The 25,529-nt window shown below is 52.1% G+C and overlaps 10 protein-coding genes across 10 annotated transcripts; 3 read left to right on the forward strand and 7 right to left on the reverse strand.

Annotated features, from left to right (window-relative positions):
* Positions 1–1,516: 1,516 nt before the first annotated feature.
* On the forward strand, positions 1,517–3,295 carry Z520_05793 (uncharacterized protein; the record flags this gene model as incomplete). Its single annotated transcript, XM_016776296.1, has 4 exons — positions 1,517–2,100; positions 2,157–2,528; positions 2,597–3,044; positions 3,101–3,295. 4 exons carry the CDS (start codon positions 1,517–1,519, stop codon positions 3,293–3,295), a joined length of 1,599 nt encoding a protein of 532 aa, XP_016632615.1.
* Positions 3,296–3,783: 488 nt separating this feature from the next.
* Z520_05794 (uncharacterized protein) lies at positions 3,784–4,659 on the reverse strand (the record flags this gene model as incomplete). The annotated part of the gene is made up of 1 exon (XM_016776297.1): positions 3,784–4,659. One exon carries the CDS (start codon positions 4,657–4,659, stop codon positions 3,784–3,786), a length of 876 nt encoding a protein of 291 aa, XP_016632616.1.
* Positions 4,660–5,632: 973 nt separating this feature from the next.
* On the reverse strand, positions 5,633–6,064 carry Z520_05795 (uncharacterized protein; the record flags this gene model as incomplete). The annotated part of the gene is made up of 3 exons (XM_016776298.1): positions 5,633–5,827; positions 5,889–5,903; positions 5,963–6,064. The coding sequence occupies 3 exons, from the start codon at positions 6,062–6,064 to the stop codon at positions 5,633–5,635; spliced, it is 312 nt and encodes a 103-aa protein (XP_016632617.1).
* Positions 6,065–6,786: 722 nt separating this feature from the next.
* On the reverse strand, positions 6,787–7,690 carry Z520_05796 (uncharacterized protein; the record flags this gene model as incomplete). The annotated part of the gene is made up of 2 exons (XM_016776299.1): positions 6,787–6,930; positions 6,989–7,690. The coding sequence occupies 2 exons, from the start codon at positions 7,688–7,690 to the stop codon at positions 6,787–6,789; spliced, it is 846 nt and encodes a 281-aa protein (XP_016632618.1).
* Positions 7,691–8,276: 586 nt separating this feature from the next.
* Z520_05797 (uncharacterized protein) lies at positions 8,277–8,770 on the forward strand (the record flags this gene model as incomplete). The annotated part of the gene is made up of 2 exons (XM_016776300.1): positions 8,277–8,576; positions 8,666–8,770. 2 exons carry the CDS (start codon positions 8,277–8,279, stop codon positions 8,768–8,770), a joined length of 405 nt encoding a protein of 134 aa, XP_016632619.1.
* A 196-nt stretch (positions 8,771–8,966) lies between these two features.
* On the reverse strand, positions 8,967–10,415 carry Z520_05798 (uncharacterized protein; the record flags this gene model as incomplete). Its single annotated transcript, XM_016776301.1, has 1 exon — positions 8,967–10,415. The coding sequence occupies one exon, from the start codon at positions 10,413–10,415 to the stop codon at positions 8,967–8,969; it is 1,449 nt and encodes a 482-aa protein (XP_016632620.1).
* An 894-nt stretch (positions 10,416–11,309) lies between these two features.
* Z520_05799 (uncharacterized protein) lies at positions 11,310–13,623 on the forward strand (the record flags this gene model as incomplete). Its single annotated transcript, XM_016776302.1, has 2 exons — positions 11,310–13,235; positions 13,297–13,623. The coding sequence occupies 2 exons, from the start codon at positions 11,310–11,312 to the stop codon at positions 13,621–13,623; spliced, it is 2,253 nt and encodes a 750-aa protein (XP_016632621.1).
* A 1,172-nt stretch (positions 13,624–14,795) lies between these two features.
* Z520_05800 (uncharacterized protein) lies at positions 14,796–19,065 on the reverse strand (the record flags this gene model as incomplete). Its single annotated transcript, XM_016776303.1, has 3 exons — positions 14,796–16,538; positions 16,875–16,980; positions 17,189–19,065. 3 exons carry the CDS (start codon positions 19,063–19,065, stop codon positions 14,796–14,798), a joined length of 3,726 nt encoding a protein of 1,241 aa, XP_016632622.1.
* A 1,079-nt stretch (positions 19,066–20,144) lies between these two features.
* On the reverse strand, positions 20,145–21,634 carry Z520_05801 (uncharacterized protein; the record flags this gene model as incomplete). Its single annotated transcript, XM_016776304.1, has 4 exons — positions 20,145–20,392; positions 20,460–21,299; positions 21,402–21,529; positions 21,582–21,634. The coding sequence occupies 4 exons, from the start codon at positions 21,632–21,634 to the stop codon at positions 20,145–20,147; spliced, it is 1,269 nt and encodes a 422-aa protein (XP_016632623.1).
* Positions 21,635–22,457: 823 nt separating this feature from the next.
* Z520_05802 (uncharacterized protein) lies at positions 22,458–24,808 on the reverse strand (the record flags this gene model as incomplete). The annotated part of the gene is made up of 3 exons (XM_016776305.1): positions 22,458–22,568; positions 22,650–22,838; positions 22,895–24,808. The coding sequence occupies 3 exons, from the start codon at positions 24,806–24,808 to the stop codon at positions 22,458–22,460; spliced, it is 2,214 nt and encodes a 737-aa protein (XP_016632624.1).
* Between the last annotated feature and the right edge of the window lie 721 nt (positions 24,809–25,529).

Here is a 25,529-nt window from a genome sequence, read left to right on the forward strand (position 1 = left end):
CGAGGGGCGAAGGGGCCACATCGAATCGAATGCAGAGCCCCCCATCCCGCATCCGTGTGCTTTCGGACCATGTGGATAGACCCTTTCATCATCTCGACGAGTCGTGGCTCTTGAACTTTTCTTTGATATGTAATTTTCCCCTGGTCGTGTCACAGCCGGATAACGCACGGCTGAGAGCGCTATGTTCTGAAGAATGATTGGCTCCATAGCATAGCATTCTAGGAACCACTGATAAAGGACAGCTACGAGGTTGGGCAGTCCATTGTCCGCGATCCGGGGTAGCGAGCCATGGTCTGAGCTTTATCTGGTGTAGTGAAACATAGAGAGCACCATCAATAGTTCTGAAGGCTGAATAAGTCCGCTCGTGGAGCTAAGGCAAGGAATTCCACGTAAATTGTGACGCTTGTAAAGTTGCTGCGGAAGTGGTCACTGGTCACCGAGCTTGACAGGGGAGCCAATGAGGGAGGGTAACTTAATGGCCCGGGCACTTTAGTCCTTACCTTTAGTACCATTTACTAGGGCCATTCGGCAATTGTCACCAATAGCCAAGTTTAGCGATCCCTCTCATCGCAAGAAAGTCAAGACGCGCCAATAGCCATTTTGAGCTCTTCGGCAGATTGCTTGGGGCATTGTACGAAACCGTCATGAATACCACTAAATACACTAAAAGTTAATGAAGCCTAAGCTAGCGACGCTAATACTAGCGCAGTCCAACTACTTTTGGGTGAGGTACGGGGTACAGTACGCCTCCGTACGGAGTATTGCCGAAGAAACAGGTCGATCCGAGCGTTCTACGATGGCAGCAGGGATCGTAAAAGCCCACCATTGGTGGAAATAGCCGTACCATGTGCCACCGCTTGATAAGGAAAGTCAAGTCTCGACCTACATTCCTCCAGGGTAATTCTTGTGGTCCAAAATGCACGCGATCAAGTTCGCTGCTGTTCTACCTAAGGGCTTCCAAGCACACTATGCCTAAACAGTGCCTAAATGATATCTAGAGTTTAGGTATCCTTCACTTAGATTTTAGGCAGGAATTAGGTAGATTGATGGTCACCGTTCCGATGATTCGTTAGCTGACGAATAGCAGATGAGTGTGCGGTCCAGAACACGGCTGTGGCAACGCGAGACAAATTGTTGGAGCTGATGGACAGCCGCCGTACACCATACCAAGGTAGAGAAAAGATCCGTGACCTCAATCGTTTTGATTCCTCCTCTCCATCTTCAATTTCCATAACTTCTCACATCTAGGATGCAGATGCAACAATCGTCCTCGTTGACCTCCTGACAACCCCCTCCAAAACCAACCGCCACAATGCTGCCCAGCCAATCTGTCTTGGATGACAACGCCCAATGGTAACAGAGATACGTCGAGCGAACGTTGGTGGCCTCCCTTCTCACGATTAGATTTCGGAAATTCAAAAGTATTCACCTTCACGACTCCAGTCAGCGCATTGTATTGAATCCCTGGTCCGATATATACGGTGTATAGTTTTGGAGGAAGAGAAGAGTCACCGCAATGGCACTGGGTACTCTCGCCTCCATCCTGTCCTCTGGGCCCAGTTCGGATACCCTGTGGTCTTGGACAGCACTGCCAGTCGGACTCGTCCTCCTCTGCCTGCTGTATGAAATCGGCTGGATCATCTACTGCCGCGTCTGGCACCCCTTGGCCAACGTCCCCGGCCCATTTGCCGCGTCCATCTCGCGTCTCTGGATCGCTGCATCGGTCGCCAGCGGGCGGGCAGAGCACGTGCAACGGATGCTTCATCAACAGTACGGCCCGCTCGTGCGCATTGCACCTGACGAGGTCTCGGTGGCAGATCCCCAGGCTATCAAGACCATCTACAGTATCAAGTCGGGCTTCACAAAGACCGACTTTTACCCGCCCTTTGCGCCTAACATTAGTCTACATGGCGACCACTTTACGCAGTTAGATGAGACTATACACGCCGAACGCCGTAAGTACGTTAACTCGATCTATTCCATGTCGACGATTCTGGAGAGCGAGCAGTATATTGACGGCTGTATTGACGTCTTTCTGGATAAGATGGCTCAAGTTGCTCGTCAAGGGAAGGAGATTGACTTAGGAGAGTGGATTCAGTGGTTGGTCTTCCCTTATTTACCTTCTCCTTTTTCGAGACTGATCACGGACATACTAGGTATACGTTCGATGTGATTGGCGAGCTCTTCTTTGGGCATCAGTTTGGCTTTCTGCGTGATGAGCACGACTATGGCCGATACATTGAGAGTTTGGATACTCTACTGCCTGGAATCGCCCTCTCCTGTGTTCTGCCCGCGTATATACGGCCCCTTCACTCCAGTCTCGGTATGCTATTCTCAACTATTCGCGATTCCGTCAAAGGCTTTGACGAGATTCGGGCGGCCGGGAGATACTGGACGAATTTACGGCAGCAGCAAATGCAATCCGGATCCGTCGAGCGAGTCGATTTACTGGATAAGTTCTTCAAGGTTAAAGAGGATAAGGCTGGGTGGGATGTTCAAGATATTCAAAACGAAGCTTGTGTTGCTATGTGAGTAGTATAGTATACCGATCCGACTTTGACCTAGTCGATTTTACTCTCTCTGACTTGCACCGCAGTTTCGCCGGCAGTGACACCACCGCAATCGCTATCCGTTCCATCCTCTACCACTTGATGAAGGACCGAGCGTGTATGGACAAGCTCGTCGCCGAGATAGATGACTTCGACTCTCGCGACTTACTGGGGAAGCCACACATTAGGTATGCCGAAGCGATCAAGATGCCATATCTAGTAGCCTGCTGTAAGGAAGGGATGCGACTTCATCCTAGCGTCGGGTTAGGCATGCCACGCCACGTGCCACCTGGCGGCGCCACGATTGCTGGTCGTTATTTCCCTGCAGGCAGTCGGGTATCGATCAATGCTGCCGTGGTTCATTACGACCAGTCGGTTTTCGGCCAAGACGCACATAGATTCAATCCAGACAGGTGGATCGACGGTAATGCAGCGGCGATGGACCGACATATGTTGCACTTTGGCGGAGGCTCGAGGACCTGTATTGGCAAGAATGTAAGTCGCAAGCCATTTCGTGGGGGAACATGAATTCTTAGCTAACCTCTTGTGAGATCTCGCTGGCCGAAATGCATAAACTCATCCCGGAGTTCTTGAGGCGCTTTCACGTTGAGCTGACCGATCCGGCAAAGGAATGGAAGACGCAGAACTTTTGGTTTAACAAACAGACAGGTATTCGAGCCCGAGTGAGGGCTAGACAGCGCGGCCAGATAGCATTGGGACTATCCGGGGGGGTACCGTCACCGTAGAGCAGGAGTAGAAACAATGGCGCTTAAATAAGGAGCCTTGTCGGTTGTTCGAGCAGTGGCTCCTTGATAAGGGTCTAAATCGGAAGATTGGTGACGGTGTACAATTCCTCTCGGTGACTCTCGCATGGGAGTCCTTCCCGACCCCCTCTGCTTCGAGTCTTGTATCCATCTATAGTCAAGGAATACCTATGACCGTTGAATTGTGTCATGCTACCGCGTCCTGCCTATTACCTATAGGCCCTTCCTAACACCACCCGTGTCGGCAGTTTGAGATTGAGTGCAGGTCGGACCACCACAAGAAGAGACTTGGACAGAGGGAGCAGCTAGATGGTCTGGATCATCCTAAGGTAGCACTCTACCTGCCTTGACTACCACCAGCAGACATTCAAGAGGTTTATGGTTCTTACTTTAGAGGCCTACTAGAATAGACTAAGGATAAGAGTAATTTGTGAGGTCAAGAGACAATATAGAATTATCTTACTCCTTGATTATATATATTTGCTGAGAAAGGCGTAGTATGAATGCATTTGAACGTCTTTCTCATAATCGAATAGGTGCTCTGTCCCCGGCAGTCTCTCATATTCATGCGTCGCTCCAATACGCTTTAGTACTCGCACCAGCTCGTCCGACTGTTCCACTCCTACAAAAGTGTCTGCTTCACCGTGCACGACGAATGTCGGAGGGAAACTGTCTCTCTGGCGGAGCTGATCGGTGATGATGTAGGTGCTGTCTCCATGCTTCACACCCCAGAGTGACGCTAGATTTGCTGACTTTAGCATGTAGTCATACATAGTTTGCCTTGGTGAGGAAAGGTCGTTCTCAGATATTGGGTCGGCATCACGGTCCAAGAAAGGCACGATTGCAGCCTCGTCCAAACGACTCCCCTTCGTAACCGGCTGGGGAGTGGTGAAGAATTCGCCCAAAGGGTCTGTGATCGGGTAGATGGGTAAGACGACTTTGGGCCTAATCTTGGAGTACAATCCTATCAGGAGCGCAAGATATCCACCGGCTGAAGATCCTGAGACAGCGATGCGAGAAGTGTCGACTGTCACTCCCGAAGCGGCGATGTGGTTAGGCAATTCGTCCACAATCCAGCTCATACAGTCGAGCGTGTCTCCAAAGATTTCCTGTATGGCCACTTGCGGCGCGAACCTATAGTCCGCAGATATCACGACGTATCCGTATTTCTGGGCGCTGGCCACCGTGTGGGGAGCAATATCTGTGCGGGAGCCCTGGAGAAGACCACCGCCATGATACCAAAGCAGGACCGGCACGTTGGTCGCTGGCGTCCGAGGCAGATAGATATCCAGCTTGATGGCCAGAGGTCCAACCTTTTTGAATGTAACAGTCTGAGGTACCGCCATGCTGTGATTACAACTGGGAGGTTGAAAGAGCCGAGGTTCACACGGTTTTGGCCAGACAAACGCAAAAGCGGAAGAGAGCGACACACTTACATAGCTTTCCGACCAGTCGATCTCTTTATATCACACCGCAAATCGGGTGCAATTCTCTATCGAAGCGAGGCGTACGCTCATTGGGTGCTGCTTGTTTGTTGACCTTGCCCTGCGGGGTCGTTCTTAAGGAGTACCTTAGGTAGTATCAGAAAGGTGATGTTGCTTGACCTTTGGGCACCGCCAATAGCAATTGTTTGCGACCCCTGACAATTTAGCTCCGGCTGATAATTACAGTATTCCAGGGTAATTCATATTAGTAGGGTCCACACTGCACGTGATGCGAGAGAAAACTGTTCCGGGCTGCGTCAGGGCTGGAATTAGGTGGCCTTAACTAATCCTTAACTACATATAGGTATTGGAGTCAGGCCTGGTCCAGGCCCCGGGGGCACGGCTAGGGTAGTAAATTGTTGGCGCCAATCAGCAAGCCCCGGATACTGCACTCGGCCCGATGATTGGTTGAATATCAAGAAAGGTAAAGCTAAATTTGGTCTTAAATTGATAGGGAAAGCGGCCTGGATTGACCATTCACTGGCTCAGTGGCCGATAGAGCTGATTCAGTTGAAGGCGATTGCCGCGTGGTGGAAGCTGTGAAGCCTGAGGGCAATGCTTTGTTGACAAATTCATCTCCGTGGACTGTCAACCAGGGATCTTCACGGAACGCTATGTGGCCGGAGCAGCGGTGACGGCGGAGTTCTGAGCTCGAAGAGCGCGTCAAGGGTCTCAGAGATGGATGGCATGATTGACACAAAGCGGTTGTCATCCTACGGTGCGGAATCTCACGAATCTGATAAGCGAACAGAGACAATGGAAACGTATTCGACGAACTCAACAAGCAGTACAACAATCCACTAGATTGCACTATCTATCAAAGATATGATACTAATCACAAGTAAATCCAAACGCTCTGCGGTGGGCGTTCTGTCACCTGATTGGAAAACTCCTTCAACTTCTTATGCGCGGGACATTCCTTATCGTAAAACTCAAGGTCTTCAAGTGAGTCGAATGTTGTGATTGCAACGAAGTTGTAACCGTTGTCGAGGCGATTAGCGATTGTGGGCTTCGCGATGATGGAGCGGATCTAGTGAGATATCAACTCCAATCCTTGGGACAGGGGGAGCTACAGGGGGAAAGAGGTATACATATGGTTTTCCATCCTAACAAGATAATTAGCCTCACGTCACCATGTGATGAAGGGTAGAGAGTTGTAAAGTACTTTTTTATTGGTCTCGCGCAGGATGTTGTATTTCTCGATGAGGTCGTCATTGTGCGCCTCGGGATCAAAGACCTTGAAGAATGTCATTCGTTGGGTAGCCATTTTTGGTGTGTCTTAGATCTGATTGTGAGGACCAAAATTGCTGTGAGCAAGAGATTTCGAACAAGGTAATGTAGGAGGCGACGAAGTGCACACCTAAAACGTTGGGTATGGAATGATTGCGTTTTTATTATGTATCGGAACTTGGTCTTCTGCCACAAGTGGATCAGTGGAACGTCCGGAAAGGGGACCAACATAGCTTCGTAAGCATCAAAAGGTGGGATTGCTGACGCTTTTCCTGACCAAAATCACTCTGCCCACCGTAAAACACCTGTGTAGCGCATAATGATCTGTCCTATGTCTGCCAGCAACAGTTTCCGTACTTTAAGAAATCGTTCACCCACTAACCCAAGACTACCGCCAACATGGTCGCTCGACAATTCAACACACCCCTACTCAAGGATCTAACAGCAGACAACGTCACCAACAATATCAAAGCAATCATTTCGTAAGGCGATAGTATAAGGAGACGGAATTGATATCGCCCGAGTTATACATCTCCGTTTGAGAAGGCAGGGTACGATCATTGAGTACGTGAGGATCACTAGCTATACAGCAGTGTTATCAATATTTTACCCAACTGTGTTATTAGGGCATCATGACATCCTCTAGGTACAATGAGGGAAACGTATCTATTCTTTATGTACATCAGCGAGCACTGCTGCGATGTGTGAGAATAGCTCTCGATGACCGACCCTTGAGTCAAATATATGTAAGAAGGGGGTCTACTGTGAGTCCAACTTCGACTTGTACAGACCGGCCTCCTTGACATCCTGCTCAAAAGTCTTCCATTCAGGCCGAGGAAGCTCTATGGCCTCCAAGATTCGGCCATAAGTAATGCCGCCTAGTCTTGCCATTGGCCTAAGAATCTAGATGCCGTTAGCATGATCGCATTCAGATCTTACTGGAAACTGCGTCTTCACTCACGTTGGGGTCCAGGAAACTCTTATCCTTATTGATAGCATCCTCTCGAGCCCAGAATCTTACTCCCTCAATGGTGACCAGGGAAGCAGACTTTTGCCCTGGGTTGGCCCGTGAATCAACTTCTTTAGCGTCCACCAGCTTGCCCTCTATACTGAAGATTGCTTCGGCGACTCGATCGGCTTTAACGTCCTTGCTCGGCGCTGGTGTGAGACCCGTGAAAGCCCATTCCGAGACACCATATGGCGCGACGGTGCCTGCTGCGTTGGCTGCTTCGAGAAAGTGCTCTGATACGATGTTGATGGTGCATTCTTGGCTCTCTAGCAGATTCTTGAGAGTGTCTTTGGAAGTAGCAAAGCCGCCCGTGAAGCCAATAACGAACAGTGGTGGATCGTGGGTCATCATCTGTGCGTATGAAAAAGGAGCGAGATTTGTTGTGCTCCCATCCTTACTCCTTGTGCTCACGAATGCAATTGGACGAGGGATGAACGTTGAAACGAGAAGCTTGTAGTTCAGAATTGCTGCGCGGCCGTTTTCGTACGGCGCAATGTCAATGTGCTTGTGATCTTTCCAAGCACCACCGTCGTTAGCACCGTCTCCTGGCATCCAGCCGGGGTCTGCTGTCTGCGTGAACTGCCATTGCGCGTCTTGCCGCCACTTGGGGCGTGAGGCTTCGACACCTCTGAATTCAGGTCTAATGCTCCCCATGGCGTCGCGGTATACAGTGTTCTTGTTTGCTCTCCGTGATGAGTAGATTGTAGAAAGAAAGTTTAGGAAGACAGCCGTGCACGATGAAGCTAGGGTCACCTATCCTGTAGCTGCACCTTTTCAACACCTTTTCAAGCATCGATTTTCGACCTCGGGACAGTACTTGAACCCTTGTACTATTGACGGTTGTCCTGGAGAGGTTACGTTCCGAAGAGGCACAGTATGTCATTATCCTAGTCGACAGCATCTTAGAGTTCAGCCAATCAGACGATCTCGGGGTTGCACCCTCGGATATGGCTTCGGGCCTGGCTTAGAAATATACTGTAGCTGACCTTGCTGACACCATTCTGTCGCATAACATCTTACTCTGTTATTGCGTGCATGTTGATCTGACGTCGTGGCAGTAAATACAGTTATTAATCGTTGTTATTGTACCAATTTTTAAAGGTTCATCATTCATGTCCGGATTTACTTCCACTTTAACCTGATCAATCGGGAGCTGTCCGGCACACGTCCTCAATATAAGTAGGATACGTTCCATTCACCTGGGTAATTCGTCTCAGATCGTCATAACATCGATAGCAAAATGGCTTCTGCTCTGATCAATCCTCCCAACCTGCCGCCGAAGCCCAACTTCTCATACGTCCAGAGGACTCCAATCTCACCAACCGCATCACTGATCACCGTAGCGGGCCAGATCGGCGTCGATCCTCAAACCAACATCGCTCCTTCAACGTTTGCTGAGCAAGTCCACGTTGCTCTGCAGAATCTGGGAACTTGTCTCGCTGCGGCAGGTGCCACGCCAGCGGATATTGTAAAGGTCCAGCACTACGTGGTCAATCTGGATCCGAAGGATACTTCGAGGGGGGAGGCTTGGCTCAACTTCGTAAGTTGAATGTTGTGAAACTTGTCTCAGTGGACACTGTCCTATCTAGTGTCCAAGTCCTGGCGTTACACGCTCTGACGGCACCCTAGATAGGTGATCACCGACCACCGTCCACTCTTTTGGGTGTAGCAGCGCTGGCAACCCCTACTCTGTTGTACGAGGTGGAAGCGATGGCCATTATTCAACGAAAGTGACTCTACTATAGAAAGCTTGGGCGCTCGGCTGCTCTCATGACCGCTGAGAGGTACTAGAATCATAGCCTCCTCTTTGCGTGCTTCATCCAGTTCCGCCGCATGGACAAATAGAACAACAAAATGTGACCGTTCACTCGATCTAAAACTGATCTGTTGATTTCATGTCGCATTTGACATAAACTTGATCGTGTGACTTTCAATCCAAAGTATCAATGGAAAGTAGAGAGTTTATCTGAGCCTGTAGTCTTGCGACAGCTGGTCTCGACAGAGGGACTGGAGCGCCAACGTCAAACAGCGGCACGCCGTCCAAGGCCCGAACTTTCCAACTTGATACAGCAGATTCAGCGTATAGACATGGAAACGTCAGGAAGAATTCATCATCGAGCTTCTGAGTATGGAATTGATCATATTCGAGATCGTAGGCATCAAGGACGGCTTTCACTCTCGGTGACTTAAGGATTGCCTTCCTCTCTAGACTGGAATCTGCCAGAGGCTCTGTGCCGTTGGCCTTCTCCGAGCAGATCAGATCCCATATACGAAATGAGGTGTTATCCTCGACTCCTGAAGAGCGTGCATACTCCAACGAGGAAGCGATGTGCCCAGGTTTGCGATGAGCAACGACATTGTGAATCGCCATTCGAAACACCGCATCCATGTCATAAGAGTTCTGATAACGAATAAGTAGATCTCGGACATCAGGCCACGGAAGCCAATCGATGTTGGGCGGATGCGGTGCAACCATTTGCGCTCTGGTCGGGCGATATTCAGGAGGCAGCTGTCGGTACGTCCGTTCAGACGGGAAGTTGCGCCACAATTCCACCGCCAACAGTCCACGCAGTGTAGCTGTCATGTTATAGTAGCCTTCTGCGGATGGCCAAGCCTCCCTGACCACCCACAGAACACCCTCGGCGCTGGCACGACGTTTTCCGTCGTTTTTCACCGAACTTGGCAATCGCGTCGATCTGACCACCTGGCGCAGCGCTGTGATGTACCTGTCGACATGCGACCGCGATTGACCAATGTTGTAACCCATGGTCAGATGAATGCTGGAAAGTCCGCTAAGGACTGCCCTGTCAAAGACGGTCGCTGCCTCTAAACTGCGAGAGATACATGTCTCCTCCTGTACGAGCTGAATTTTGACTGCATCAGACCTTCGTCTCCTATGCTTTCCCGAAGCAGATTTCGAGATCGGAAAGTCGTGGATGTTGGAAGGTCGAAGCGGTTTTGGAGCGAGTGGACGCAGGCCCACCACACCTGACACCGTCGCTTCTGGCCGAGGGTCAACGGCATGCGCTGGAATTGGTTTGGGTGCGAGGAGGGGTAGTTTGTGCTTCGTGCGTGCTGATTCCGTCCTGCCGACGTCGTAGGGCTCTGTGCCGTGACTGGATTCAGATAATGGTGTCGGCGCACAGTGGAACGGAGCTCTGACTATCTCATGCGCGTGCTGGGACCACGAATCTAGGATATGATCCACGTCTGAAGTTTCAAAGCATAAGGAATGGCCGGGACGAAGAGGCAAAGCTGGTACGCATGTCGGCGGGTTGTCTCCGTAGCCACCGTCTTCATCGTTTGCAAGCACATCGATGTCGTCTTCCTCAACGAAGCAAAAGCTCTGGTTCGAGTCATGCAGCCACTGACCAGGCATGACGCTCTGTTCTTCGGATAATAGGAGCGTCCACCAGGCTAAGCAGCCGGTCGTCTTCCGTTAGCCTTCCAGCACAGTGATATTTCGGCACATGGCAGGGATTCAACGTAGCGGCAACTATTGAACATGTTGAGAACCTCCAGAGATGGGCACGAATCACTGAATCACTTCAGGATTGGAAGAAGACTTGCAAAAATGTGTCATAGGAACCCGAAGCCAGACACTTCGCTGCCAAGCATTGTTATCATTGCCTGCCAGTGCAGTGGGGAAGAGCTTGAACCATGATTACCTCGCCAGATATTGATTACCCCGCAGCAAAGAAACATCGTGTCTGTGTCACACGATACGGACATTGAGTACCTAGCTCGCTACCTAGGTAGGTACCTACCTAGGTACGCAGCACTCGAGACGGGCGTCCGGCTGTCTTCCTCCGAGGTCTAACCTCGTCCTCCACACACCCTATCGCTGATTGGCTCAAGGCTCTTCTGGCGACCAACCACAGCAGTCTTCGGATCGGTGCAGACAATGGTGGCGGATCTCGCATCACGAGCAAAATCGACAAGGGGTCGTCCGAACCTCATGCTGAATACTTCCCTGACCCCCCGTGCCCCGGCCCCCTGCTAGACGGCCAATCGGGAACACACTGGAGGCACCAATGAACGGGTGGGAGAATAACGATTGTGGCACAACATTGGTGTAGCTACTTCTACCCTGATCCGGACAGCATGTCTCGCGGGAGCGCATCACATCCTTTGAACAGGCTGGCCAAATCGTGCTGGGGATGCTGTTATAAGATGTCCCAGCAGTGTTGGTGCTCGAACGAAGCCTTTCCGGTCGCTAGGCTTTCGGAGGAAGCACCATTAGCAACATCTGAAGAGTCAAGACTGTTCCAATATGAGTTTGACAAGTCCGGAGCGATCAGACCTGGAGGTCGACGAAGTTGATGTCCTCATCGTTGGCGCCGGCCCTGCAGGCCTGATGATGGCTAACTGGATGTCGCGATGGGGCGTGCGCACACGAATTGTTGACAAACGGGGGACGAAAATCTACAATGGTCAGGCTGATGGGCTGCAGTGTCGAACCCTGGAGATATTCGACAGCTTCGATTTTGCTCATCGAGTGTGGAGAGAGTCAAACCACATGCTAGAGATCTGCCTTTGGAACCCACCAGAGGACATGGATCCAGCAAACCCATCAATCGTTCGATCAGATCGCATTCCCGATACAATACCCGGCCTTAGTCGCTTCACAGAGGTGGTCCTGCATCAAGGGCGGATCGAGCGCTTCTTTCTTGACAGCATCAAGGAGAATTCCATTCGTACGTCCTGCAACGGCACCGGCTTAGCTGGCGAGATTCAAGTCGAACGCGGAGTGCTACCGATATCATTCAGCTTTGACGAATCACTCGCGGAAGACAATGCCGCATACCCAATCCAAGTACGTTTGCGGCACCTGACAGAAGAGGAGTCCACGCCGGCACACAAAGCAACCAGCAACAATGGCCAAGCCGTTCAAAATGGCTTGTTCCGGTCCAATCTTGCAGCAGATGACACCCAGGACCTCATCAGGCAATCAGGGGTGCTGGGCGCCAAAGCTGGACGGGAAGAAATTGTGAAAGCCAGGTATATGCTCGGCGCGGACGGAGCACACTCTTGGGTGCGACAACAGCTAGGTTTCAAACTCGAAGGCGATAGCACGGACTACATCTGGGGAGTGATGGATGTTATACCAATCACCGATTTCCCTGATATCCGAATGCGCTGTGCTGTGCACAGCGAGAGCAGCGGTAGCGTCATGATCATTCCGCGAGAAAACAAACTCGTCCGTTTGTACATCCAGCTCACAACCACAAACACCGCTAGCGGCCAGAAGGTTGATCGCAGTAGCCTTACGCCAGAAGCCATCATTGCATCTGCACAGAAGATTATGCGGCCTTATAGTATCACATATAAGTACCTAGATTGGTGGACAGCATATCAGATCGGTCAACGCGTGGGCGATAAGTTCTCTCTGAACGAGCGAGTCTTCCTCGCAGGCGATGCTGTCCACACTCATTCCCCAAAAGCTGGGCAGGGCATGAATGTCTCAATGCAGGATGCCTACAACCTCGGGTGGAAAATAGCAGGCTGTTTGAAAGGGCGCTGGGACCGCAGTGTGCTCAAGACCTATCAGTCTGAACGACGGCGCATTGCTCAGGACCTAATCAGCTTCGACCACCGCTTTAGTCGCCTGTTCAGTGGGCGTCCGGCCAAGAACGCCATGGACAAAGAAGGCGTCAACATGGAGGTCTTCAAGAAAGCATTCGAAGAAGCCCATATGTTTACAACTGCTATTGGTATAGACTATGGCGCAAGTTTAATCGTTGCGAAGGAGGGGAGCGCCGAAAAACAGGGAGATGGTACAGACGTCATTGGCGATGCGTCAACACGTGTCTTCAGCAAACAGGACCGTGCGAAAGACATCAAGGTTGGTATGCGCATGCCCAGTCTCAAAGTCTTGAATCAATCAGATGCTCGACCCTGGCACTTCCAAGAATTACTTAAGAGCAATGGGACATGGCGCGTGGTTATCTTTGCTGGCGATATTCGCAACGCAGACAACAAAGCGAGGCTGGATGTCCTTGGTCAGAAGTTAGCTTCGGCAGAGTCTTTCTTGAATCGGTACACGCCAGCAAACGAAAAATACGACAGTGTGTTTGAGCTTCTGGCTGTGCACTCCGCACCAAGAAGAGAGATCACCATCTTCGATTTCCCGGAGCCCTTCCGACCCTGGTCTGATCAGGATGGTTGGGACTACTGGAAGATCTTTGTTGACGACGAGGTGAGTATCGCCGCCACATGCACCCAAACCTGGGCCTGTATACTGACATCTGGACCAACAGAGCTACCATGAGGGACACGGCCAGGCCTACAAGAACTATGGCGTCGACCCGTCCATCGGCGCCGCAGTTATTCTTCGACCAGATCAGTACGTAAGCTGGGTGGGTGACTTTGACGACTATGCTGCGATGGACAGCTTCTTCAGTGGCTTCATGCTGGTGCAAAGCCCATCGCATATACCTACCACTCAGCGTGGCCAAGCGAAGGCATTCTCAGACAACAAGCAGCCTTTGTTTCTCCTAGAGCAGAAGCTGACATACATGAACGGGTCAAAGAATGGAGTGACTGCTATGCAGCAGGGAATCTCTGTCGTGAATGGTGCGCTATGAATGCTTTGATTGCCCACGTACATGGGATTAGAAGTTGTAAGCCACGCTGGAGAAGGCGAAAGGTCAAGCGGTGAAAAGTGTGCTTTGATCGGGAGAAGTCTTGCTCTGGCCGTGGAGTGGCATGTGAGTAGCATGATTATCGTTGAGCATTTGAATGGACTCCAGGCTGGGTTTGGGTGACACTTTCGGACTTGAGTCCCCCTCCCTTTGTGGCTCCGTAGATTGACGAGCATCGAACAGTCACTATGGGATGGAACCTAGTATTCTAATGCCTGGTTGAGCGTCTGGACGGACTCTGCGTGCCTGATCGGCCCCGACGTGAGTATGGTATCCAGGCGTATTCAAATGCCCGATTACTACATTCAATAAAATACCTAGTTACCGCGGTACGATTACCTCTCCCACAAAGCTGTGAGAATTTTATATAGACTCTCATTCTTCTACTATCTTATACTGGCCTTGAATCAAAATGGGCTCCATTGGTGCAGGCACGCAATGGGACGTGATGACGGTCGGTAGTGGATCCCAAATTCCGCAATTCCACTCTCTTCGACTCCTAGCGCCATAAGAAGCCTGTTACTTAAAGCTCCAAGGACGCTGTTTCCCCAGTGCTCCTGGCCATTATGTACATACGATACGAATGTGGCCCTCCAATTCCGAATAACTACAACAACTATCTTTCTCGCCCTTGCGACCACGCACGCCTCTGTACCGCACCAGGAATACAGCATCAGCATCGCCTTGAAAACAAAACCATGCCACCTCGCCCCCTTATCTCGTACCTCACTTTTTCAAGTGAAGTGGTTGTAAACGTATCACGATTCCATCTGCCTTGGCTCGAGTCTTACATTGGACCTGTTGACCGACTCCACAGCCAGAAAATGCTCAAAACTTTTGACTCCAAAATAGGATTCCATATCCCAATTCCTCACCCGAACGGGTGATGATGTGTGCGGATCGCCGCAGCAAGGAGTCTAGCAAGGAGTCTCCCTTTTCTCAGTCTCACACCTGACCACGCTCTAGAAGCCGCTTTCCGTCTCCGCAAATAACACTCGCGACCCAGATCTCAGGCTTGAGAAGGGGCTGGCGTGACGCTGGTGGCTTGAGGCATCTGATAACTTTGGCTGTCGGCAGACTCTCTCCAGCTGGGTCTCCAACCAAGAAAGGCAAATTCAAGGCGACGTCTCCATCTTGTCGATACTGCTCCCATTTCCAAAACCCTGTGCTGCCGTATTCGTAGGACCATGCCTTGTAGGAGACTCGGTCCTCAGCGGAAAGAACGCGTCGAGCCATCGTTGATCAGCTTCCTCCTTAGCTCGTCGACGCGCCGCAGCTTCGTCGACCGGAGCTGGGCGAGCTTCTTCTACTTCTTCGTCTTCTTCTGGTTGTTGTTGTTCGGGCGCCGCCTCGTGGACATCGAGGGTGTCGCCGTTCATCATTTTAGGACTAGAAAGGTCAGGAGCAGAAGCCATATCTAGCGCTGGATCGATAGGCATTTCAATATCGGAAGATGGTGGCGACGACGTTGGCGGCCTATTCAACGGGAGCCACCGTAGGGCCGGATCAATGTTGGGATCTTGGGTAGGAGGAATTTCGTCATCAGTGAAGCTGTCATTGAAGGACCCAACATCCATGGATGTCGAGCGTGAGGTATGTGTTGCGTGGCCCAAAAATGCAAGTCTTCTGTTGATGAGCTCCTGTAATTCAAGGAGTTGATCAAGCTCGGTCTGTTCGACAGCGTCCACCACATCAGCGGGAGCTTCGCTGATTAGTTGATTTGTCAACTCTGCCAATGCATCCCCAGAGTAGCCGTCGATACCCTTCTGGGACATTTGGGCAAGATTTAAGACGGCTTGCTGTTCTCGGATCGATCGTCTCCGCAAGGCGACGTTTGCTTTGGCCGTCTCAGTGATGGCCAGAGCATTCGCACCAGTGAAGAAGTCGGGTTCTCGAATCTTGACGATGGTCTGTTGAGGTGGGTGGTGAAGAACAGCCCCATCAGGACGATACTTGCGGTTTCGTATCCTCTTGGGGGCGTCCATTTGTCTGGGAAAGGATTGGTCTTCGTACCAGCTCTTCTTGACTCGATCAATGAAATCCAGTCTAATACCCTTCTCTGGAATCCGGTAAATTTTGCCATGCATTTGGACTTCCTTAGTTCTGTCAAGCTCGGGCTGGTCTTTCTCGAGTTCGACCTCGATGATGCCGTTGTTCCTGAAACCCCGACTTAAGCTCACATCGAGGGGTACTGCATTCTTGGGCTTGCGCAATCGAGGCACGCGACCGAGCTCACCCGGAGCCTTCTCAGTCTGCCGGCCAACAGCCACCAGGTCATGTTCAACATGGAGAGGACATCGCCATGACGCGCCAGGTTTATCACCCGGGCGGCGACGTGGCGGAACGGCCAGGGGCGGATCTATACAATCCAAATGCCATCGCGCGGGGCAGAAGTCACAAGGGATGATGTCGCGGCCGTTGGCAGTCATATTGCAGCGGTAACATCTGATGATGTGGCCTTTGCTGTCGCGAGTCTCCTTGTAATTGGGCTCCTCGATGAAGCCAGCTCGGTTCATCTTCGCCGTGTTGTTTTGGGTGCGGGGGAGGGCGACTTCTTCATACTCGCCCTCGTCGCCTGTTCGAACCCCTTCAAAGTAGTCGCGGATGTCGGAAGGAAGGGTGTAGGCTTTCGGGATAATATCGTCAACACGGCGGATCACCATACCAAAAAGCCCTGATGGATGAGGGACCTGCTTCGTTCGCCGGGCAACACATCGCGGACAGAACCATTCGCCTTCGACCTCCTCATCCGGATTCAAGGGTGGCTCTAAGCAGGCATGGTGGAAGGAATTCGTACAGCCATCACAGCAAAGAAGCTTCCCTTCGCCACCGCACGATGCACAAAACTCGTCGTTGTCCTGAAAAATCAAGTCAGTGATTGATAGGTGCAACATCAATCACTATGATAGAAAGAGGGGTCGAGAATAAAAATAGATCAAGAATGGTCGAAGCAAAACGGGAGCAGGCAACAGAAAGTGGGCAGGAACTCGGGATCAAGGAAAAAGAATGATGAGAACGGGGATTAGAAGAGGGAGACAGGGTGGTAAGGGGCGATGATGAGTTGGAGCCAATCGTGGCAGGACGAAAGCCTGGTTTAGGCCGGGGGGGAGAATAGGTGGAAAAATGGAAGAAAATTGGGTTGGGCTGCCCAGGGCTGAGGGCTGAGGGCTCGGAGCTTGGGGCTTGATTCTTACCTCTGCGCCCGAATCAGTTCCATTCAAATTGCCGATCCTAGCATCACGCACAGGCCCCGCACGTGCAATTCCTGCCGTGATTCCGCCATTCTTGGGCTTGTTGGGCCTATAGGTCCAAAGTCAGCAAATTTATCCCAAGACGAATATCGAAGAACGATGGCATGGTTTCCCCAGGGGCAGTCTTTCCAAACAAGTTGGCATAAGCCCCGACATGAGAGCCCTGGCAACCCGGATTATCTCAACATCCACCACCCGAGATATATCTCACTTGGGGCATTGCATCAGGACCAAAGAGAATCGAGGGCTGTACGTACGATACCATGACCCGCGCAGACTTGCGGGTTTTCTGTCCTGGGTGAAGCCTGGTCGCTCTTGGGGTCGCACCCCGTGGGTGAGCGTTTGCCACGCCGGGCGGCGGCGGTGGTACAAGCAGCGGACCAGGAGAGGACGAATCGGGGGTCGTCTCATCGAAATCATCAGCGTCCACCTCATCGTATCTTCTCTTGCGGCCGGTCCCGTTGGCCAGGTTGTTGTCAGGCGGAGCCTGAGCGCTCACGAGAGACGTCAATGTGGCGGTGGGAACGACCAAACGGTTTGGATGAATAACTGGGGGAGGGGGATTGTCAACGGATATAGGTCGCTCTGGATGCGCGTGGACAGGATCTCGTTCGTGGCTCTCGGGTCGAGGAATGGTGTTGTAATCGTGGAAGCTGTCATCCAGATAATGCCGCTTCCGCCTGGAAAGTTCATCAATATCGAACTCGGTCTCTTCTCGCGATTTCTTGAACTTTTTGTTCGAGTTCGTCTTCGAGGAAGTTGCAACTTCTGGATAGGATTGTTTGGGAACAGCCTGAGAAGGGAGAGTTGTGGCACTGGCAGCTGAACGGAGTCGGTTGCCAGCTGCCCCCCGGCTTGCGGCTTGGCGCTGTCCAGCTGATCTGGATCGGCCAACCCCTGCCGGCTCATCCCCCTGTGGCTCCCAGGGAGGTGGTATTTCATCAGTGTTCGAGGGAGCGGATGAAAGCGACGAGATCGTAGACACGCTCCCCGATCTTTTTCGCTTGTGCGGTGACGAATTGGAGGCGTGGTGGATAGATTTTCCGCCTGGTTCAGCGACTTCCACGGAGCGCGAAATCGTCGTGGGTGACACTGGCGCTTCTTCCGAGCCATAAGTAGCTGCGGCGCGCGGGAGGTTGAAGTAGAGGTTGATTCTGGGAGGTCTCCCTTCGGAATACAAGGGTGTGTTGGCGTCTGAGTGGTTAGCCTTCGGTGAGCGTTCTCGGTGTTCAGGTGAAGCGAGGTCGTTGAATATTTGAGGAGAAGTTTGATATGGGCTCCCAGACATTTGACTTTCTCTCCTGTGCTGCTTGACGCCCGACTTGATGTAGCGCTTGAAGACTTTGAACTGCTCAGGGCTGGGGGATTTGTTGATCAAGGCCTCCAACACATTCCACAGTTCCGGATTCAGCTGAGCGTCGTCGCAGATTCTCTGAAGCCCACGTACCAGATCTGGCGTGTTCCTCTGGTGCGCTTCGTGCACAGCACGATCGACATGAACACGAAGTCGATCTTGTCGTAGTTGCTGCTGAATCGACAAGGGTTTCGGCGAAACATGAGTGGTTGGCGTAAAGGATAAAGTGACAGGAGACGGCGACACGGTTCCTGCTTGAGGCATCTCTGCAATATCCCTCCTAGGAGGCCGACCACGCGGGGGACTGGAAATGACAGCCGCATCAGATAGCCGAGGGGGAATTGATGGGATCTCGGACAACATTTCAGGCTGCTCGGCCTCAATTGTCTCTGTTGTCGCAACCACGTCCTGGTCCATTGGTGAGGCCGAGTCCACCTTTTCAGGTTCTGCCACGGGAGTGACAACCTCCTCCACCTGTGCCGGAGCTGGTCGTGGCGAGGGGCGGACGTAGTTCAATTTGAGCTTTTGTAGCAGTCGTTGAGAAGGCGCCGTCCCCAGGGGCTGCATGTTCTCGAGCACGCCCACCCTCTCGAGACCTTTTGTATCTTCAAAACTGGGGACCGCAGGTCGCACAGCCGGCTCAACCCAAGTGTCCAGACTCGTCTGTTGACCATTTCTTGTCGAGAGATCCTCGGCGGGCTTTGGTGCAGCGTCTTTTTCCCCAAAGGTTGCCGGGCTGGAGTACCGGCTCGACCTGTGCCGCAACGATCTGGTGGCCATCCTGCCTTCTTTTCTCCGCGCCGCACGCGCCGACTGCTTGAGAATCAGTTCAGGGACGTGTCATAAGGTGCAAGACGAAGACTTACTGTAGCCTTTGATGCGGCTCAACGGGGAGAGGGCGCAGGCTGTGACGAGGTGCGAGAAGGACAAAGTCACAGGCGCATGGTGTTGTGGTTCCGCAAACGAGGAAATGCCAGAATCCCGTGGTGACAAAAGAATCGGGCAAGGGGCACTTAGCCTTAGCCCACCGAGCGACCAGCTGCCAGCTGCCAGCTGCGCTCCAACTGCTAGCCTGCCACCCTGCGGCCCTGCCCAGTGTCTCCAGTGTTGCTGCTCCTGCCAGTCGCCCGCCGGCCTCGGCACTGCCGCAGCGGCAACTAATTACTCGGCTTCCTTTGCCCCCCTAAACCTCTTGAAGCCCCCAAGGCTGAGAGCTCCCTGTTTTTTTAATAATCCCTTTTTTCCTATTACCTCAGGGTATTGTACGTTCGTGCCGACCGTCCCGTCGATGCTGTGAGAAACCAACTCGTGGCCCGCCATCGACCTCTTAGATTTATTTGTATGGCTGAAGACAAGCCATCCATATATCTGTTGTCGTCCTGAGGTTAGGCAACAATAGTTGTCTTCGCCATGACGTGGCGACGTGTACAGGGCTGCCTCCCCTTGCTAGTGAGGCTTTTGCCCCTCTTCATCTACAGCCTAATAGGAAGAGCCCCATTACGGTAGCCCAGGCAGAATCACAAAAAAATCATCATTGCAACAGTTCTCTCGTTGATTGTTCTCTGGGTAGTAGTCATACTTTGCTGCTCGTTTTCCATTCATTCTCATTGCCTCATTGCGGCCACTGGAGCGAAGGTTACAAGCACCATGATTGTGCTCTCCTTCCTGAGGTCCTCCCACCGGTCTGAAACACGCTTCTTCTCGGTTGTGAGCATAGGTCGCGTCTGATACCCAACCAGCTCCCATGCATCTTGTGGAATTGTCAGACGTGACTTTCCCCAGCGGGCCATTGACCTCGTTGCCAAACGACTCCAAGACCTGGTAAGAGCATTTGGTGGCGTTGGGTAAGGAGGAACTGTTCATTCTTCGTCGCTGTCATCCTCGTCATCATCATCGTCGTCTTCCTCAGTGGCAGCAGCAGCAGCCGCCTTCTTGACTGGCTTCTTCTTTTTCTTCTTGTTCTTGCTCTTAGAGCCGGTGGATTTGCTGAGCGGTCGCTCGAGAATTGATAGAACCTCTTCATCGTCGATCTTCTTGTCGGACTTGACGGCTTCCAGATCCAGCGGAGGCGGAGCTGCTAGGCGTGTGAGACCATTCTTTGTGATTGCTGCAAAGAAAGAAAACCAGACGGTCAGCATAATGCGACAAATAAAACACAGTACGATCCGACTTACCAATAGTAGTGAACAGTCTCGAGACCGGAGAACCATCCGCCTCTGCAGCTGGCTTGTATTCACGTAGGACCCCTGATCTGATGCACTCGACGACGCCAACTTTGCCGGCTCGCTCATCGTCCAATTGCCGCAAACTGAAAGGGAAAGTACCGAACTTCTTGACGATTTCAGAGAGAACTTGTCTCGAGCTCGGCCGCTTCAACCCGTAGGTCGTAGTGGTCCGCCTCAGCAGAGTCGAACGCTTGTCCAACTCCTTGACCTTGCCCGATCCCAGACTCATGCCCATCTCGACCCCCCACACCTCGCCGACGTCCGCTGAGCCTTCTCCCTTGGCGCCATCAGCAGGAGAGAGGATGATCTTCTTTTTGCCCTCGATCTCATTTTTCTCAAACAGCCAGGACGTGGTGTGCTGGACAACGTGGACGTCATATGCCTTTGCGACCTTCTCAACCAGCGAGATGATCTTGGTCTGTGTGGGCGGCTTTTCGGCGGCAGCCTTCTTCTTCTCTTCCTCAGTGCCGCTTGCCAACAGTCCCGGAGGTACCATGAGTCGGAGCAGGAGTTCATTGGCATAGTATGTGGCGAGCAGCAAGTCTGCTTCTCGGCCCGTGATCTCTGCCTTTTTCCCTTTCTCTTGTGGTACTACAACGGTGTCCCCGACAATGGCACCGTACCCGTCAATCTGTGCACCCAACTGAATCTTGACCAGCTCACCAGCCTTGATGGTCGTGGCGGCGTCCTCAGCGTCTGAGACCAGGGGGGTGAAGGGCGTGACATGAGAGCTCGGGGATATCGTGCAAGGCGTTGCAATTCCTTTGTTGATGGACTTTCCTTTGTAGACTACAGGGTTTGTATGTTAGTCAAGGATGTTCGAGGTAAGTCTTCGTCCGCAGTCACATTCGAGAAGGGATTACAACTTGTAGCGCGAGAGGGAAGCCTCACCTTTGCTGAGCTCGGCCTCGAGAAGTTCGTCCCCTTTGATGCACAGGTCGATAATCTTTGCTCCTTCAACCAGCCATTTGGAAACTTCCTCGAGGACTTTGTGGCTGATGGTTGCGGCGGTCTTGTACCTGAGCCTCATGTCAGTGACGGATACCTACAGTCGGAGAGTGCATGACCTACTTGGTGAGGTTGTCTGGATTGTTGATCCCTTCTGCTACTGCCGCGTCGGCCATTTTGAGGAAGCAGAGTGTTTCAAAAAAGAAAAGGCACGCAATTGCACAGGTGAATCCGCCAACCTTCAATTCTGTGCAAGGGATATTTAACGTGGTAGTTGGTTAGTGGGGTGCAATGCGAATTTCCATTGTGTGGATGCGGGGACGCAAAGCTAGCGAGGCAGCAATGCCTTTCTGTGTGAATCTTCCAAGATCACACGACCAAAAGGAACGTCCTTCTCGCCGCTATAAAAACAGACATTCACAGGACGTTTTCAAGCACATCAGTCGACAAGGAAGCATGTCAAGGAGCAATATACTGGTTTCTCGGGATCTACAATAGTACACGCTGCACTGTTGTCGCACGGTGGCAGGCGAGAGCACTCAAGGAGTATCTTTGAATGCATATCCAGGGCCTTTGCTTCAACCAGCGTCTCTGTCATCGTGCACCTTCGTCGCCCTCAGTTCCTGGCTCCGACCATGGCCATTCCGCGTCCGGTCGGCCTCATGCATCACCGCAACATAATGTGCCGGACATTTCCGGTCATTCAATGGCGGTTGCTTCCTGCGATCCTCTGATCAAATGCTAACAGCAGGGCAATACCTTGCTGCATCGAAGCATCACCTTCTTTTCCGTATAGCGTTTCGTCAGTATTGAGCTCCTTGACTTTGCTCGAAGTGTCCAACAAACAGATTGTGTGTACCAAAAGGGAGCAGTGCGCTCCACGTGACCTCAGCCGTGTGGAGGATTCCAAACTCGTTGGGTTGGACGCATGTACATACGAGGCGTGAGAATCAGACGGTAGCAAGCCTCGCGTGATGTGATATCATAGATTTGAGCAGATCATGACTCCTTCGCCAGCCGGTCGTCCACATTTGATCTGTGGACGCGGTTCTTGAGATGAGACTCGAAATTCGTGGCACTCTGCCCTTCGCCGGGTAGGTAGACTTTGCCCTGTGGACGATTGTCAGCTCGGATCAATGCTTGGGATTCTGAATGAAACTGGCTGTTCGACAAGTAGGAGAGGGGACATACAAGGCAGTCAGAGCATCTGATGCGTGGGACGTATTTGTGCGGGAAGGAGTGATTCGTCTCATTAGGGGCAACAAGCTTTTGAGTCTTTGGGTCAATGGCTGTGTGCTTCATGAGAGCCTCGAAGCGGTCATTTGGGTATGTCTTCCGCAAGCGTTCCAAATCTCGAACAAGCCAGTCAGGCGGCGGAGGCTAGGAGCAGGAGTGGTAAGCATAGGTCCAAGTTTAGTAAAGGCAAGAGAACTCACGGGTGGATTGATCGGACTTGGCGTTGCATCAACGGCACCTGGAATATCTGCGGCTGCTGGGACTGGCGATGGCGGAGGCGGCATGCCTGCGAGATTCAACGGAGCCGCAGAAACAGATCGAGAATGGCTGCCAGGTCGTGGGCTGCCTTGATTCGACATATTGGAGACATGAGCAGCCCTATCCTTGGCTCGTTGCGACCGCATCCACTCTCGAAGCTTAGCTTTTCCCACTTTCAATACCACAATCAGTTTGCCCGAAGTAGACTCTTCGTCGCTCTCTTCTTTGTAGTCTCTCTTCCGAGCAGAAACTCGGCCATCGTGATGTGAAGGTGCGACCGACTCCGGTGTTGCGGATCTCACCGACGCAAAGCCGCTCAAATTCGATCTGATGCCAGCACTGGCAGTCAATGCCGCATTCCTGATACCTCTAGTACGGGCAGTGCCTTGTTGTAACAAGTGAGTCGGGATGGCTGGCGAATCAGGAGCCGAATCTTCACTATCTGATTCGTCCGAATCTTCGAAACCGTCTCGTTGCCCGCGTACTAATTTCCGGCTCGCCTTCGTAATTCTGAAGATTCGACTCTCCTCCATGCTCAGAGCAGCCCCAGGAATGACGGACGAAACAACAAGCGAGCGGATTGTGCGTTGGCGGTCCTTGAGATCTGGCAAAGCCGGACCTCCACGACGATTCGTTGAACGCTTCTGCCTCCTCTGTTCACGAGATATGGATAGCTCAGTGCGCTCCAGGTCCGCTTCGTTGAGTTCGTACAGGTACGGCGTATAATCCTTGGCTGCTTGATAAGGACGAAACGTGGTTGGTAGGGGTGACTGCAAGAGATTCTCCCTCAAATCCGGATCTTCTATCAGCCGGCCATCGAATGGATGACCCGTGATATGCAAGGATTTCGAAAACAATTGACATTGCTCACGTATGGAGTGTGCAATCGCAGTGGTAAACTCCCCGGCAAGCGATAGATCGCTCGTCATTTGACGTGCAAACTCTTCGGGAGAGTTGAATGGATTGTTGATTTCCCACTCGAATTGGTCGATGAGGGTGTTTTGGCCGATGGTGATATTGAGCTTGACCAGAATACGCATTTCGTCATTCTTGTAGGCAAAATATGGTAGAGATGGCTCCCATGGCTCGTCGTCTGCATAGATCTGAGGACAATAGTCGACTATCTGCTCGCGCATATGGTTTGCGACCATTTGAACGAGGGGCCGGCAGTTCTGGACTTCGAGGCCGAAATCTTCCACCAACTTCTCGGCGAAATAGTCGACGGAGGTCGTTCGGTCGTGCAGGTTCCAGGTGAAGGTATCCCGCAATTTGATCTTTCCCCAGTCTATGTCAAGCCGGATAGGCACTAGCTCCTCGTTCTGTTCCGCTTGAGAGTTGAGGTCTTTTCGCGACACTCGAGGCGGTAAGGTCTTCTTCTTGCCGGGCCTCCTTTGTCGCGGATATATTATGGGGTCGCGGAGATTCTTCTCGTCTGTCCTGGGATTGCCATACCCGGCGTAGCCGTACCCGAAGATGGAGCCAGGGTCATGATCCCTTCGTTGTCGGAGGCTCTGATACAAAGCTAGCTCTTGTTTTTTCTCCTGCGGTACCAACGGATGAGCCAGCTGCTCCGCGTAGAGGGCCTTGTAGTGGTACTCGTGGTCGACATAAACAGCTGCTTGGAGACGGTCTATTGGTGTTTCGCGCTTGCGCTTTCGATTGGTGTTTGGGCTGCCATCGTGGCCGTTGACCTCGGGCGCCGAATCCTTCCTCGCGACATCGATACCAGACGCGGCGAGAATCTCTTTTGCCCTCTCCTTGCCCTGCGCGATCGACTCTTCGTTGCTGGATGCTGAGGCGGTGGCTTCAGCAGGCGCGGCTACCGCACTTCCACCGTCGTCGGGGGTATTGCTCATGTCGACATCTCACGCAAGGTACAACAAAACCACAGAGTGAGGGGCCCACAGGGGTTGGACGCGTGTCTAAGGATAAAATTAGCCATCGCGAAGGACATTGAGATGAGGTCTGGGCTGGGAAGAGAGAAGGACATTCGGATGGGTGATTAGAAGTCAGCCACCAGGTATATTAGCCATCGCCAAACCCACGGCAGAGACAAGGGACATTATCAAGTAGGATAGCTCGATACATACCAGATGCGGCGGAGCTGGAATCGATGCGCTCGAGAGTCTGTATGGGGGTCTGGTTGGTATGGAATCAATGTGGACTTCTGGACTTTGTCGGACTTCAGGCGCAGTTTCGCGTCCTGGCGCTAATGGCTCAATCGGGCTTAGCCTCCAAGTCAAAACCTGCCGAGTGCCCTGACAAGTCCAGCCGACATGTCGCCAAATCCTCCTTCGCTCCCATGGCCTCGTCCTTTTGCTCGCCCCAGGGAATGCCACTTCAGACGTGGCTCAGCTCTACAGATTGGTTCCAGTAATTCCCAAATACATACGGCAGAAGATGCGAGTGACGTTTCAGAAACATTGAAACGCCCCGAGGCCCGTCTGACGAAGGAACTGTGCCCTCCCCTTTCTGATTGTTTCAATACGACAATGAATACCGGGTTCAAACGAAGTGGTGTGCAAACCGCAGGTACGGTAAGTCAGCGTTTAACCAATTCTGACAAGTTAGGTATGG

Source organism: Fonsecaea multimorphosa, assembly GCF_000836435.1.
Source record: "Fonsecaea multimorphosa CBS 102226 unplaced genomic scaffold supercont1.10, whole genome shotgun sequence".
NCBI classification, from domain to species: domain Eukaryota; kingdom Fungi; phylum Ascomycota; class Eurotiomycetes; order Chaetothyriales; family Herpotrichiellaceae; genus Fonsecaea; species Fonsecaea multimorphosa.